Genomic DNA, 16,095 nt, shown 5'->3' with positions numbered 1-16,095 from the left:
AGAATTATATTGGTAATTTTCTGAATTTAATTTTTCTTGTATCATCTAGAAATACCTGGATTTTCCCTAAATCTAAAAGACAGTTAAAATTAGCTTCTCTAAAACTGTGATCATTTGGTTGCTGTCATTTTTCTTTTAGTCTCAGAATGGGCTAAAAATGAGCTAAAATTTTTTTATTTTTTTATTATTTTGAAATAATAAAAATTATTTTTATTTGAAATGAAAATATTTATTTTTATCATATATTATTTAATATAAATTTATATATATTATAATATATATTATATTATATGTATAATAATATATTATATCCATCGCGACCCCATGGACTGCAGCCTACCAGGCTCCTCCATCCATGGGATTTTCCAGGCAAAAGTACTGGAGTGGGGTGCCATTGCTTTCTCCGAATTAGGTAATCAGAAGACCTTTAATAAATTTACAGTGCTATATAAAAATAATAATTTTACATTTGTAAGAGAAATATAGTTATTCGTGGTTTTATTTTGTTCTCTGTCCAGACTTACAAACTGAAAATATGGATTTTAATACGGTGTTAGAATTAAAGACTCTAATCAGTATAGCTCATATAAATATGACATAAATTAAATCTCACAATGAGCTTTCCTTAACTGTGTTTTCACAGTTGTATTTTTAAAATTATATTCTTTCTTAAAAAGTATGTGTGTGTGAACTACATATTTGCATTCTTAAGTAAAGCTTCCAGTAGTGGTATTTCCTGATTTTATGAATTGATTTGGCAAGTCTAATACTTGCTGACTACTGCCACCTTCTTTTGGAATTTAATGCATTACTTCCACACTAAAAGCACTTGGCAAGAGACCCGTAAGAACAGGGGAGCTCCTGCGTGCTTGTCTGTGCTCTGCTTTCCCGAGTTTTGTCGTGTGTGAACGGAGGTCTCCCGCGCAGGCAGGCGCTCTAGTAGCTGCGGTGCTCTCGTCAGGGCTTCTGTCATCTTAGGAAATCACCTTTGATCAGGGAGTAATAATTCCCTTAGTTTTATCATCTCTGTCGAATTTCCTGAGCTAGATCCTTAGCCAGATCTGTATAGATAATTGGGAATTTATATTCTAACCATGGGCTTTCCTGGTGGCTCAGACGGGAAAGAATCTGCTTGCGATGGGGGAAACCCTGGTTTGATCCCTCGGGTTGGGAAGATCCCCTGGAGAAGGGAATGGCAACCCACTCCAGTATTCTTGCCTGCAGAATTCCATGGGCAGAGGGGCAGGCGGGCTACAGTCCATGGGGTTGCAAAGAGTCGGTCATGACTGAGTGACTAGTACTTTAACTTGCACTTTTTTCATTTTAACCAGTTTTGCTTCTAAATCTATTCTATTACCTGAGGCAAGTTACTTTGAAATCAGGATCCATCTGTTTCTCCATATAGAAAATCTAAGATAAGATTTTATATAATCTTAACATAAGGTCTGCTTTTTTAATGTTTTACTGTATTTATTCTTTATTAATTCCTTCAGTTCCATTATGACAGAAAATAAAATAATTAAAAGTCATTGTTCCTTTTACATTGATAAATACCTTGGGCCACATACAATTAAGCATTCTAAATACATTGCCGTTTTTATATTACCTGATTGTAGTGATGGTGGCCATGAGTATATGCACGTGTCCAACCAATAAAACTGTGCATGTTCAAGCATGCACAGCTCGTCTGTATGCTAGTTATGCCTCAACAAAGCTGTTCCCCAGAAAAGAATATTGATCTGTAAACCAGAAGCCTCTTAACATCTCTGTCCTAGTATGAAAGCATGTACATATAAATGAGTCAATGTATAAATCTTTTTTAACACTAGTGTAGTAAAAAGCTTCCCTATGTAGTAAAATTGAATATGGGGCCATCCATTTTTCCCTTAAGTCTTCCCAGTAAAGCTCAAGTTCTGCTCTTTCTTCTATCACAGAGATATGGTCAGGTAACAGATGTAATTATGCCTCTATGTATGAAGAAGAGCACTACATAAATATAACCTCATAATTTTTGCCATTGCTTTGCCACCTATTTAGTTTTTAAAGGCTTCAGATAATGTATAAAAGAAGGTTTCAGTAAATTAGAGAACTAGAATGTGAAGGAATAAAGCCACTATTATAGTCATATAATGAGAATTTGTATAGTAATGTGAAATTTGATTCTAAAATTCAAAACAGTTACATTTCTTAGTTGAATACAGAATCTGCAGTAGGCTCTAACATCCCAATTTAAGTAAACAGGGAATGTGGTGTTTTACTTTAGATACCGGCAGTGTCAAAAGAGATGTACTGCAGGACAGTCTGTTTACAGCCTGGGAGTCTCTTTAGTCCCACTGTAAATCATCCGGGCCTGTGCATAGGATTTTTGTAGGGGGTAATAAATTTCAAGTAAGATTGATAGTTAATTGGAGATAGAGTTGGTTTCCTGGGTTGGCTCTGTCAAGTTCTTTAATAAACTATATAATCCTTTTCATTAAATTATGCCTCTAAGTCCTTTCCAGATTTCTTTAAGTTTCATCATATCAAAACCAGTACCAAACTGAACACAGTCACATAGAGATACATGTTTGGACATATTATCTAATCAGCTTTAGGGAGATAAGGTGTCAGATCCTCTTTTCAAAGTTCCAGGCACACAATACCTGCTGTATGACTAGTGCCAGAAATTAGAGGAGGAAGAGCAATCTGAGCTTGTAAATCAAGAAAGAATTTTAAAGCCTCCTCATGAAACACATCCCTGAGGTGCTTAGTACCTCTCAAATTGCACTGGGCCATTTCAGGTTTCTTCAAACTGTCTTTTTAATGCTGGATTAAGTCAGACTAAGGCCCTTCAGGCTTGATAGGTTGGGAAAGTATATAGTGTGGTGGTTTTTTTTTTTTTAACTACTTTTCATCTCTCTAACATATTATGTTAAACTAGCTTAATCTTGGTTTTTATAAGAAACAGAAACCATTGTGGAATGTTAGCTCTGTGTTGTGCCTTATACCATGTATAATTAATTCCTCTCTGAGCAAACTGGTCCTGTTTGCCACAGCAGTTAACTCTCTTCAGGGAGTCTTAAGTCATCATTTTTTTTCTTGGAGGCTAGAAGTATCAGACCTATTTTTCCCATAGTCTACTCTTACTGTATTGTTAACTTTTAATGTTATTTACACAGAAAAGTGAAAGTATATTTGCCCTTGACTTATAGAAAGCCTCTCAGTACCACCGTCAGTAATAGTCTATAGATTCTTACTTTGAGCGTGGTACTAACAATTGTTTATCTGATTTTACATTTCAAAAAAAGTTAAAGAATAATACAAGTGTGGGACAGTCCTCTTTAAAAGGGAAAATTTGATGTTGTGTAAAGTATATCTCAAGGACTAGAAAATAAATAAGCAAAGGAAAACCCAGAGCAGGACTGCCCTGTGGATCTTCCTAGCCTACTATTTTATTGAACTAAAAAGAAAATAAAATTTTTTAAAGTGAGAGATAAAGATACAGCTGGGGACATCCATTCAGGTAGCAGTAAGAGTTGATACTGAACACTTTACATTAAGTAAGGAAATACAAAAAGATGGTAGTGGAATGTTATGGACATATTTACTATAGATGATACTTCACTATATTTGAAAGTATGTCAATATTCAAATTATTGATGCTCATTTTAATAACCCTGATTCATTAAGAAAAGTTTAGATGTTGTTTATTACTATTTAATAAGGCAGAGAATGGGCAGTTGTTCTAACTTGATTGAAAAACTGTTTTTAATTATTTTAATCAGCTAAAGATAAGATTTTTTTTTATCTGAAATAATTAATTGTGTGGAATCCTTCATTTCCTAGAAGTCCTGGAAAAATGAAGCTTCCTTCTATAGTCAGGACAGTCTGTCAAGTGAAATCTTATTGAATGCAGTTTACTACCTTTACGTACCAGAAATCATGTTTATTTTTAACAGTATGTTTTTCAAAAATATACTTTTTAAAATAATAAAGACTTTTAATTAAAAATATGTAACAAGTATAAAGATGTACATACCCTCACAATTAGCCCAAGAATTCAATCTTTTTATAAAGTAAGAGATGATTGTCTTTAATTTGTGAGTCCATAGTGAACTCTATTCTTTTTTAGACAGTCCTTCTCAGACTTTTCACTAGCCACCATGAACAAATCTTGTTGCGCTTTAAAATTATACATTGTGGGCATATTTAATTTTATTTTCTTGAATTCTGTGCCATCTTGCAGACCTCCTAGCAGTTACTTAGGACTCTCATCTCTTGGTACTTTTAAAAACCAGTGTATTAGGAATATGTCTTTGCTGCCCTTCGCTGTCTTAATATAGTTTTTTAATAAGCATTCTTTTTGCCTGGTGATTGACGTAATTCCAATATTGGAAATTTGACAAAAACCTTAAGCTATTTTTTTAGTAACTGCAATCTGTCTTCCTTTTTAATATCAATGCCATTCCTAACCCTTTAAATATAGGTTTGTTAATTGATTCAGGTAAGTATTAACCTTTGGCCATAACTGTCTCTTTTTAAAAAGAAAAAAAAAGTATGTTATTTCTCCCAATTGTAAAAGTAATGTATGTCCTTTGCAAAGATAGCAGAAATATAGAAAAGTATAAATGAGAAAAAGAAAGACCACTCCATAATATGTCTTCCAAAGATAGCCATGGTTAACTTTGTGATATTTATTTTTCTGTACTTTTTAATCTTCATGCCAGAAACACATGTGTATTGTTTTCCATAATCTTATTTTATCATAATCTTTTTTGTAATATATATATTTTTCAAACTTTCCAAGTGAATTGACTGTTAACTTTTAAATGGACAACTTGCTTTTAGGGGCATTTCTTCCTCTTCATTCTCTCATATCTGATAGTGTAGACTTTAGAAGATGATAAAGACTGTATAAATGTAAATGAGAGATGAAAATTTCCCACTGTTATCAGTTCTAGGGTTTAGAAGATGTGAGGGACTCCATCTGCACTGCTGATGGGAATTATTTATACCTCTCATAAGTTAAAGCAAGAAGACTGACATTGCCTGGTAGATTGCCATCTTGTCATTTCCCAAGTGGCCATTGATAAATCTGCAAGATATTTGGAGCTTGAATTGAAATAATTAAAAATTTGTCCACATTAGAAAATAAAAGAGGTGAGGGCTGTGTATGTGTGCGTGCACATATTGTTATTTTATTTTGTTTTGTTTGGGTATTTAAATTTTCTCGAAGCAGGAACTAATACCGTCATTAAAAGTTTGATTATAACCAGCAATTCCATTTGGGAATGGTGTTGTTAACTATTCCAGACTGCTGTCAAGACCTTATTTTAAGTAAGATGTTTTTCTTTTATGTGACATTTTCTGAGGCTTTGCCAAAAATGACATCAAACATATAACTCATTTGAGTGCTGAGTTTCTTCAACATCTTACAGCACTTAATCAAATTTGAAAAAGATATTCTTTTCACAACTTTATAGTGTAAACCTGTGAATATGTTGCATTAAAAGTTACTTGGGACAATTTAATCTGTGTGGTATTAGGTCAGTTTTTTTTTTTTTAATGATTAATGCAATATGCTGACAGTTTTAAATGGTTCTGTTTTCAAAATTCTTCACATAAACTCCTGGCAGATTATTCAGATGCAGCTTTTGAGTAATAGTAATTTTTCATGCAAAAACTAGATAATCCATAAATTATGTTAATAGCTACATTAAAAATTTTGAAATACCAGATAGGACAAAGAGAATAATGAAGTTCTCAGAACTAAGAAGATGTCAAAATATTAAGAATCATTAAGAATTTGTTTGAAGTACAAAAGTAGTCTATATTGATGTTTTTAAATGGCTTCACCAGTGTGTAAGCTTTTTAAAAACATGCTGCAGTATGTTTAAAATGTGAAAGTAGGCTAGCCGTAAGCAATGCCATGACATCAGAAACTTCTATGTTGAGTATACTCTACATCACATAGCTCTGTGCAGTCACAGAGGTTTGGTTCTGAGAGGAACATCCAGTCCTACCCCTCCATTGTATATAACAAATCAAAAGAGTTAGTCACTCAGTAGTGCCTGACTCTGCCACCCCATGGTCTGTATAGCCCACCTGGCTCCTCTGTCATGGAATTCTCCAGGTAAGAATACTGGAGGGGGTAGCCATTCCCTTCTCCAGGGGATCTTCCCGACCCAGGAATTGAAGCCGGGACTCCTGCACTGCAGGCAGATTCTTTGCCATCTGAGCCACCAGGAAACCCATAGGAAGCCAAAGGCCAGCCCGTTAAGGGGCTTACCCAAAGCCACATGGCCAGTAGTAGGACTGGGGCTGAGGTCCCCTGGTTTCCAGTCCAGTGCTCTGTCTACACCTCTGTTTTTCAGTTTGATCCAATCTTGAGTAGGTACAGTCTGTAAATTTTTAATTGTTATTTATTAAAACTCACCTTGGCTTTAGTGCTAATAATTGTTTCTAAGATCTTCTCAACACATCTAGAGTCCTTTAAAGAGCACTTTATCATTATACTTGTTGTGCCTTTTCAAAGACTGAAACATGTGATTTTTGAATGAGTGACAAAAATTGTAATGTTGTAGAAAATGTTCATTTCTAACAACATAGCAGATTGAGCTCAAACTGATCTTACTGCTAAAAACAACTAAAAATGCTGGATATACTATTAAAAAAAAACAAACAAAAAACTTCTCATATGCTCCTATGAGCTTTTAAAAAAAAAAAGCCCCCAAGAAATACTCAAACCAGTAAATAAGTAAAGGTGTGAGGTAAGAGAAGTAAGTGGGGCACCAGGTCTAACTGTAACTCTAATGACATTTGCTAAACTGGGTGAACTGAAGCATTGTTTTTTGAGGTCTTACCAAGAGAGAACATAAAACCCAAGCCCTTCTCAAGGCAGAGGCTGACTAATAGAAGACTAATGTCTAATTAATTATTTCTGACTAATGTAGTTGGGGGGGCCCAAAGGATCTCATCCTTAATGGCAGGGAGAATTAGAAATAAACAAAATCACCTTATCCCCCATCAGAAGACTACAAGGAAAACTACCTGTCTTGAGTCATGTCACAGAGTATTTTGGGGCAAGAGCATTTACTAGGAAGTCTAGCCACAAGGCAGTCTTCCCATTAGTTTGGAGTGCCAATTGAAGAATGTAGTTGGGAATAGTCCTGGATTCTTAGTGCCCGCATTAAGTCTGATAGAAGAAAGCATAAATCTTTTTAAGAGGAACCTGCTTTCATCCCCTGTTCTTAAAATTCAAAAGAAAATAGAGTAGTTTTGAATGAAAACACAAACAGACACACACCAATCCAGGCATCCTGTCAAAAACCTGATAGAAACAACAGAGAACAGAATCAGACCCCGGAGCGGATTCTTGGGACTTCATTCCGACATTGAATGTTAAGTATATGTAACGTATTTCAAGAAATGATAAATTAAGAACAAACAAATTTTAAAACAAACAAGGTTAATTTCCTTGAAAAAAATATATAATTGTTGACATTAAAAACTCAGGAGGTTTGTTTTTGTTTTTTTTTTAGCAAATTAGACACAGCTTAAAAGAACATTAGTGAACTGAAAGATAGATCTGAAAACATTATGTAAAATTCAGCCCCAAATGATAGTCCTAGAAGAGAAAGAAAATTACTAAATGTGTAATCAGATTCTAGGAAGAGATCAAAAGGCAAAGGCAAAACTTGAAGAGATGATAGCTGAAAATTCTCTTTAACTAATGAAAGAGATCAATTCACAGAGTAAAGTTTTTTTAAAAAAATGAATAGAGGATAAATAAAAGTAAATCCAGTTCTAGACACACCAAGTTAATACTTCCTAGCATTCATCACAGAGAGATCTTAAAAGCAGCAGTAGAGAAAAGACATCTTTTAAAAAGGAAGAGCTGATTTTTCAACAGCAACAAGTGAGGACGTAAGAATATAATCTTCAGTGTATTGAGGCAAAATGTTCTTCAAAACTGAGAGACTTTGCTACCTACATACCGTCATTAAAAGAAATTCTAAAGGACATACTTTAGGCAAAAGGTGAGCCCATATGGAAAATCTGTAGTGCAAAGAAAAAGGACTGTGGAAAGTAATAAATATATGAGTACATCTGAAGAAACATTGAATGAATAAAATAACAATACTGTCTTATGTTAACAATAAAAATAAAATTAAAATACATAATAACAATAACATATAAGTTTGAGGAGCAGATAAGGAAGTTTGGAAAAGCATTCTATGGTCCCTGTATTGGTTCTTATTTGGGAAGAAGATAAAGACCCAAATTAACTTTTAGACTTGAACACAGTAAATATGCATGTTAATATTTTTAAGAAAACTGATAAAAGGAATGGAAAAATAACTACCAAACTGGTAGAGAAAAAAGATGGATTAAGGAAAAATCGAACCCAAAAGGAAGCAAGAAAAAAGAGAAAAAGAAGTGCAGCCTGGATAGGATATTAAAAATAATGGTACAAAATAAGATAGTAGGCATAAAATAAAGATATACTAGTGATTATACTGAAATAATGCAAAAAGTCAAATACTTTACTTTAAAAGATCGAGATTGTCAAACTGGGTTGAAAAAAGAAATTTAATCATGTATTATTTACCTGAGAAACATCTTATATTTTACAATCTAATTCTTAGGGCAAAATGTATGATTAAAGAGAGTCTCTACCTAATAACAATTTACTTTTCCAGGAAGATTTAACAGTCCTAAACCTGAGTGTACCCAGTAACACAAACTCAAAATGTATGAAGCAAAAATTGGTAGACCTATAATAAGTAAATAAGTTCATCATAGTGGGAGAATTTAATACATTTTTCTCAATAACTGATTTTAAAAGCATATAGAAAAATTAATGAAACTATAGATTTGGAGTACTCAGTTAACCTACTTTATATAATACACCTATAGAGAATATTGTACCCAGCAGCTTCAGAATGCAGTCTTTGCCAACACCCTTGAAGAAAGTTAGAAAGGTTTCAGTTGACTGTTTTCAAACAGCCTACCTTCTCTGACAAAATCCAGTTGTTAAGAATTAATAACAACTGATTCTGAAGTTAATGATTTCCAAATATGTTGATGTGTCTATCGCTGTACTTAGAAGGAAAATCATAGCTTCAGAAACTTGTACTATTTTAGGAAATTACTAAAAATGCTTCTCATGTAAAGAAGCTTTAAAAAAGAAAAAGAAGCAGGCAAAATTAACACAATGAAGTGGAAAAAAGGAAATAATAAAGAACAGGATCAACAAAATAGTTTTTAAAACAGGGTTACAATAATAAATTATTCCTGGCATAACTTCTTAGTCCTTTATATAATACATGGTAGATAATGAGGAAATTGATTTGATGATATTGTGTTAGACATTTGTCACTTGGTGTTTATTGGATGTCCTTCCAATCCTGAGAAAATAAGATCTACTTACTTTGTACAAGGAGTTCCACAGGGGAAAGTTTCTATTAACAGTGCTGCTTTTATTCGCTACAAAAGAAGCTGCTATTAAAAAGAGTGAGAGAGAGAAGCAGACAGGGACTCAAAAACACAGAGAAATAATTGGGGATTATTTCTCTCGTGCAGACCATCGATGTGTGAACACTTGAGGGCTAGCAAGTGATTCAAGAACCAAGTTTCTTTTCATTTTGATTTTTCATTGTCCACATTGCTCACCTTTATGTCTGTGTTCTAACGAGGGAAGAGGAAAAATCAAATACCAGACAAATGGCTTCATCTTAAAGTTGACCCAAAAGTTGCACACAGCACTTTTATCCATATCATATTGTCCTGAAATCACATGGCCATACCCAGCTCTCAGAAAGCTATAGTTGAGTGGCCAAATGCCTGATTAGAACTTAAGGTTAGGACTGGGGAGGTGAGGGCTGGTTCTGTCACTAAAAGATAAAAGGAGAGAATAAATTCACGGAGAAAATCAGCAAATTCTGTTACATAATATAAACCAAAGCCTGAAGAACTAAAGAGGCAGTAATCCATTCGGTCGAAAAAAACCTGACCAAGTATCTGAGCCAGATTTTGAGAGAGAACTAAGATTTCACCATAAAATGAAGTAAAGTACAGCAATAGTTGGAAGGGTGCCCTGCCAGGCAGGAGTCATAGCTGATTCATCCCTTCCCTATGCTTGGTACTTGACACAGTGACTCGCAAAATAAAAAGTATTCAACAAATATTTGCAGAAGGAATGAATGAAATTGACTTTTCTATCTAAATGGATAATCCTATAACTTGTAAGGGGAAAGAGAAAAATAAGAGTGAAGGAAACTCAGGATAATATTTTTAACATGCTAAAATGAAGAGTACAGATGAACAAATAATAAAGTAGATAGTAAGAGCTAAGAGAGTAATATAAAACAGGATAGTGTAAACACTGACCAGAGAGCTACTTTAAATTGAGTGGGTATCAGAAAGGACCCAGTCACAAACAGAATCCACAAACATTAATTTGAATGCAGAAAAAAATTTAATAGCTTTATTAAGGAATAATTTAAAGTTAATAGTTTGACATGTTTTGACATATGTATATACCTGGAGAAGGAGATGGCAACTCACTCCAGTATTCTTGCCTGGAAAGTTCCATGAACAGAGGAACCTTGCAGGCTGTAGTCCATGGGGTTCACAAAGAGTCAGACACAACTTAGCTACTGAACAACAGTATACCTGTGAAACCTTCACCACAATCAGAATAATATTTTCTTCAAGGTCCAGTATGTTTTCATGCCCCTTGATAATCCCCTCCCCAATCCCCAGACTGATGTTGAAGCTGAAACTCCAGTACTTTGGCCACCTGATGGGAAGAACTGACTCCTTGGAAAAGACCCTGATGCTGGGAAAGATTGAAGGCAGGAGGAGAAGGGGATGACAGAGGATGAGATAGGTGAATGGCATCACCAACTCAATGGACATGAGTTTGGGTAGACTCCAGGAGTTGGTGATGGACAGGGAGGCCTGGTGTGCTGCAGTCCATGGGGTCCAAACTGTTTTCCCTGATGACTTAGGTGGTAAAGAATCTGCCAGCATTGCAGGAGACCCAGGTTCTAATCCTAGGTTAGGCAGATCTGAGGAGGGAATGGCAACCCAGTCCAGTATTCTTGCCTGGAGAATTCCATGGACAGAAGAGCCTAGCAGGGTACAGTCCGTGGGGTCATAAAGAACTAGCACACTTCACGTACAAACTTTCTCAAACTAATTGTGCCATTTTACGTTCCTACAAGTAGTGTGTGAGATACACTCTTATTCCACATCCTCATTAACACTGGTATGGTCACTTTTAATTTGAGTCATTCTAATAATTTGTAATGTTACCTTGTGGTTTAATTTGCATTCCTCTAATTAATAATGATGTTAAGCATCTTTTCATATTTGTTTGCCATCAGTACAGTGAAAAGTCTATTTAAATCTTTTGCCCATTTATTATTGTTATCTTTTACTGGATTTTGCATTCTTTATATATGCTGGATACAACTCCTTTATCAGAGATATGATTTGCAAATGTTTTCTCACAGATAGTGACTTAATTTTTCATTCTCTTAATTTTTTTTTTCAAAAAACAAAATTTAAATTTTGATGAAGTTTAGCTTACTTATTTTTCATTTTTGAATTTTTTATATAGAAATCTTTTCCTTAGTTTTTTATGACTGGCTTCTTTCCCTTAGCGTATTTTCAAGGTATCCATATTGTATCATGTATCAGTAGTTTATTCCTTTTTACTGACAGTTAAATAATCCATTGAGTAGATATACCATAATTTGTTTATCTGCTAATCAGTTGACAGACCTTTGAGTTTTTTCCTCTGTGTGTGCACACGCATGTGTGTGCACATGCGTGCGCGCACACACTCTGTTGTGTTCAACTCTTTGTGACCCTTTGGACTGTAACCCGCCAGGCTCCTCTATCCATGGAATTCTCCAGGCAAGAATACAGGAGTGGGTTGCCATTTCCTACTCCAAGGGATCTTCCTGACTCAGGGATCAAACCTGCATCTCTTGTGTCTCCTGCATTAGCAGGCGGATTCTTTACCACTGGGTCACCTGTGAGGCCCTTTGAGTTTTTCCTACTTCTTGACTGTTTGAATAGAGTTTCTATGAACTTGTACACTCATTTTGCTTTAACCCTTCACCAGTGGTATTCTCAGAGATTATTGTGCTTCTACAAACAGTTCCTTCAGGATTTTTGAAGCTTTCATTAACAAATTCCTCAAAATCCTTCCCGCTTCTGTCCACTATAAGGTTCTAGACCTACTCACATGAATTCAATTTTAGGATTTTGATAGAGCAGCACCAGACATCTGGAATTTTTCAATGTCTGTGTTATAATAAATATGATTACACCCCCACACACATATGTGCATATCCAAGAGATACTGACAACAAATTAAAAATTCCTATCCATTAGATACTTCTGTGCTTTTGGTTTCCAACAGTTTTTCTGTACCCTTCTCAACATCCTTGTCCTGACAGTCCTCTAACCACCTTCACCTGACTCAGTCTAATGACAGCCACAACAGTAACAGCAGCTACCATATCATATATGCTTACCGTGTGCCAGGCTGTATGTTAGAAAGCTTTATATGTTATTTACCTGAGTTTAGTTATCACACAGCAACCCTATACAGATGGGTATTAGTATCCCCATTTTATAAAGAAGGAAACTGAAACTCAGAGAGATTCATCTAGCCCATTTCATACAGTTGTAGAAACAGCAGAATCTGAATATTTGATTGTATTAACCTGTATTCCATTGTATTAACCTGCAGGAGAAGGTCTGTGGTTTTCAACTTATGAAGGTTTTTGACGGTTTTGCTCTTATTTCTTCTCACTGGTTGAGATACAGCTCAAGTATCATTTTCTTACTTTGTCTGTCTCTTTTATATAGTATTCAAATAACACAACTCAAATATGCCTACTAAAGATTTGCCCTTTCAACAATAAAATGAAATTGTATTTTTCAGAGTGATTTTACAAGATTTTCCATGTTAGGTTAACTGTTTTCAAAAAGTTTATTAAAGAAGCCAAGATACATACATGATCAGAAAAATGCTGTAGTTTCTTTTGGTGGCAGATAAAACTACAGGATTTCAATTTTCAAAGACAAGAAAGGTGTCATGGTTAAAAGTACAACCTTTGAAGTTAGAAGAATCTAGTTTTGAGAATTAGCTCTTCCACTGATACCTCCTGCTCTTGGATAAGTTGTATATCTGTGTATTACTTAAGGTTCTTGGTCTCACCCAACTACAATTTAAACCACAGAATAGGATACTGAGATAGCACACTGAATAGCCAAGCTTCAGGAAGGGCAAGAAGACCAAAGGCATTGGATGCAGGACGTCTTGGATTCTTATCAGGATCTATCACCAGACGACTCACCCTAGCTTCTTTCTAGCTTTCTTGTGTACCCACCTCCCAGAAGTCAGACATCAATTGATTGGTGTGTCACTCTGTCATCAGGGGCAGGATCTGTTATCAGAGGAAGCAGTCAGAAAATACACTAGGCAAACAAAAAGCATACCTACAACACTTGGCCTCTCTTACCTCAGTTTCGTCCTCTGTGAATGGGTGTCTTCATTTGTTTATTGTTAGGTTTGAGCATGTAAGGTATACAGTATCTTTGGTGGTAGCTCTGGTGGCAGTGCTGATAGCGGCAGTAATAGTGTAGAGGATTTTCTGTGTGTTGGAAGGTTATCTTCAGGTTCTTGACCTCAGCTAGTATTTTAGAATGTTCTCCCCTTTTTACCATAGCTAAACGGATAGTCAAAGTTGCCTATAAGGCTTATGTTCGCATTCCTCCAGAAAATTGGCTCTGTTCCCTCATAAGCATATGACTTGGTGCTGGGAGATTAGTTCTGCAGTTTTTTGTGATGTTCAGCTCTTCCCCTGAATCCCCTCTGCTTCCACACATGTGCCCAACCAAGGTACCACCCATCTTCTGTAGTCCCCTTGGTGTGATTATGACTAGAGGAGGCCACACTGAGGTACTGTAGCCTTTCAGCGTTAGTACCTCAGGAAAACATATTTCCTTGTTCCAAGTAGGGCATCTGGCAGTATCTTCTGTATATGCATTATTACATGGACTGCATGTGTAATATGAAAGCTGAATTCTGTTAATTTTGTCATAGAAAGGACAAAGGCCCTTAATCTGATGTGATGTTTAATTTTATGTATCAACTTTAAAGGGCCACAAATTGCCCAGATACTCGGTCAAACATTATTCTGAGTGTGTCTGTAAGGGTGTTTTTGGATGACATTAGCAGTTGAATTGGTAGAGAAGTAAAGGAGATTGCCCTCCCTAGTGTATGTAGATGGCTCTCATCCATCAGTTCAAGACTTGAATAGAACAAAAAGGCCTACTTTCCTGAGAGTAAGAGAAAACTCCTGCCCAGACTACCTTGAGCTGGGACACTAGTCTTTTCCTGCCTTCAGAATCAAACTGAAACATCAGCTCTTCTTCAGTTTCAAACCTGTGACTTTTTTAGATGAGAACTTAAACTATCAACTCTCTTGGTTCTTGGACCTTCAGACTCAGACAGGATCTCAGGCTTGCCAACTGCAGGTTTGGAACTCCGTAGCCTCCATAATCTTGTGAGCCAGTTCCTTATAGTAAACGTCTTACTGCATATAATCCTATTGGTTTTGCTTTTCTAGAGAACCCTGACTAATACACCTGGTAAATTCAAAACAAACAAAAAAACACTTTCTGTTTTTCCAGCTGAGTGTTTGTTTTTCAGCATCCTAGTCAGTCCAAAAAAAGAGGGAAGGAGGAGAGAAGTCTTTAAATAATAAATCTTGAAGATATCTATATGTCATTCTAATAAGATTAAAATATGAAAATAAGACCAGTTGGTAGTAATATTTTTCTTTAATTTAACAAGTGTAATGCAGTCTTACCTTGAATCTTTTCTGCTTGTTTCTTCTTGGTTTCAGTCTAATGATGTCTTTCGCTTCTTTTCTTAAATGGTTGTTTAATATTACTGCTCTGTTCCACAGCATACCCACCACAGTCCTGTCCACTTTTCTTCCCACCCACCCCACCTCCATCCCTCAGAGGTTATGTATTGAACATGAGCAAAGTCATTCTTCCAGGGTTTGTAAAGCCCTTTGGGATCATTGAGAATGAATAGTGTTGTATAAATGTCATATTGTTTCATAACAGTTCTTAAAACAGTGAGATAATGTCTGTTAAAGAACTTTAAGTTCCATGGAGAAGTGGAAGGTATAAAAACAAGTCATTTTCATTATATCCATATATTTTTGCTGTACAATTTAAAACATTATTATATCCTTTAGAGATATAAATGTTTGTTTGAGGGTGTGCACACATGCTGTTGACTATATAGAACTAAATAACTACATTTTGATTTTGTTGCTCCATTTTGTCATTTGGGTATAGTAAATTTGTCACTGTAAAAGCTGGCTAGAAATCTAAAGCAGTCTCTTCTTAAGATTAAATATGGTGTTTATCTCTTAATTTAAAGCTTTGTACTTGTGCAGTACTGAATTTTGTCTATATATATGATGATTTACTTAGTTTTACAAAGACCTCAGCGAAGTCAATTACTTAAAATAATTCCAAAATTCTGAGCTTCAGACCCATGTAAAACTAATAGTGACTAAAATTAAATGTATTTTCTTCTCCACAAAAATAAGCCCCTGACCTAATTCCCCTACTAGTATTATTAATGGCACCACTGTTCTTTCAGTCATCCAAGTTAAAAAATCTTAGTATCATCTTTGGCTTCTTCCACTTCTTGACTCATCCTCCATCTCTTATTTGCCCTTCCTCCTGAGGCCCACAGGCAGCCCTGCACACTTTACCTGTCCTTTCATCTCATATTAGTTGCTTTTCTTAGGAAATTTACTTCTACTCGCTGAACCCCAGTTTTTTTTTTTTTTTTAATCTAGAAAATACCTTACTTCATGGGTAATTCACTGTGATAATTCAGTTGGATGATCTTTTGTTCTAGTTTATACTTTATTGGTTTCACGCATCAAGAACCATTCAAGCTAGCTTAAGTGAAAAGGAAATTTTTGTAAGCATACAGTGGAATCTCATGAATACCCAGAGATAGAAACCGAACAGAATATGACCAGAAACGGAAGTTGA

The 16,095-nt window shown here is 35.3% G+C and overlaps 1 protein-coding gene across 5 annotated transcripts in view; it reads left to right on the top strand.

The window, feature by feature from the left end:
* The window catches only part of CWC27 (CWC27 spliceosome associated cyclophilin), a 250,306-nt gene that overhangs the window by 141,139 nt on the left and 93,072 nt on the right, over window positions 1-16,095 (top strand). Inside the window, exon 12 of one of the 5 annotated variants that reach the window (XM_055554543.1) lies at window positions 4,935-5,150. The exons of the other annotated variants lie outside the window; for them this stretch is intronic. Within the exon in view, the coding sequence (XP_055410518.1) occupies window positions 4,935-4,978 (44 nt within the window). The 3' untranslated portion in view covers window positions 4,979-5,150. Of the gene's footprint in view, window positions 1-4,934; window positions 5,151-16,095 lie in introns of those variants that run through there. 5 annotated transcript variants of the gene reach the window in all.

The sequence above is a fragment of the Bubalus kerabau genome, chromosome 18 (assembly GCF_029407905.1).
Source record: "Bubalus kerabau isolate K-KA32 ecotype Philippines breed swamp buffalo chromosome 18, PCC_UOA_SB_1v2, whole genome shotgun sequence".
Taxonomy (NCBI): Eukaryota; Metazoa; Chordata; class Mammalia; order Artiodactyla; family Bovidae; genus Bubalus; species Bubalus kerabau.
This window is presented reverse-complemented; position numbering and strand designations above follow the sequence as displayed.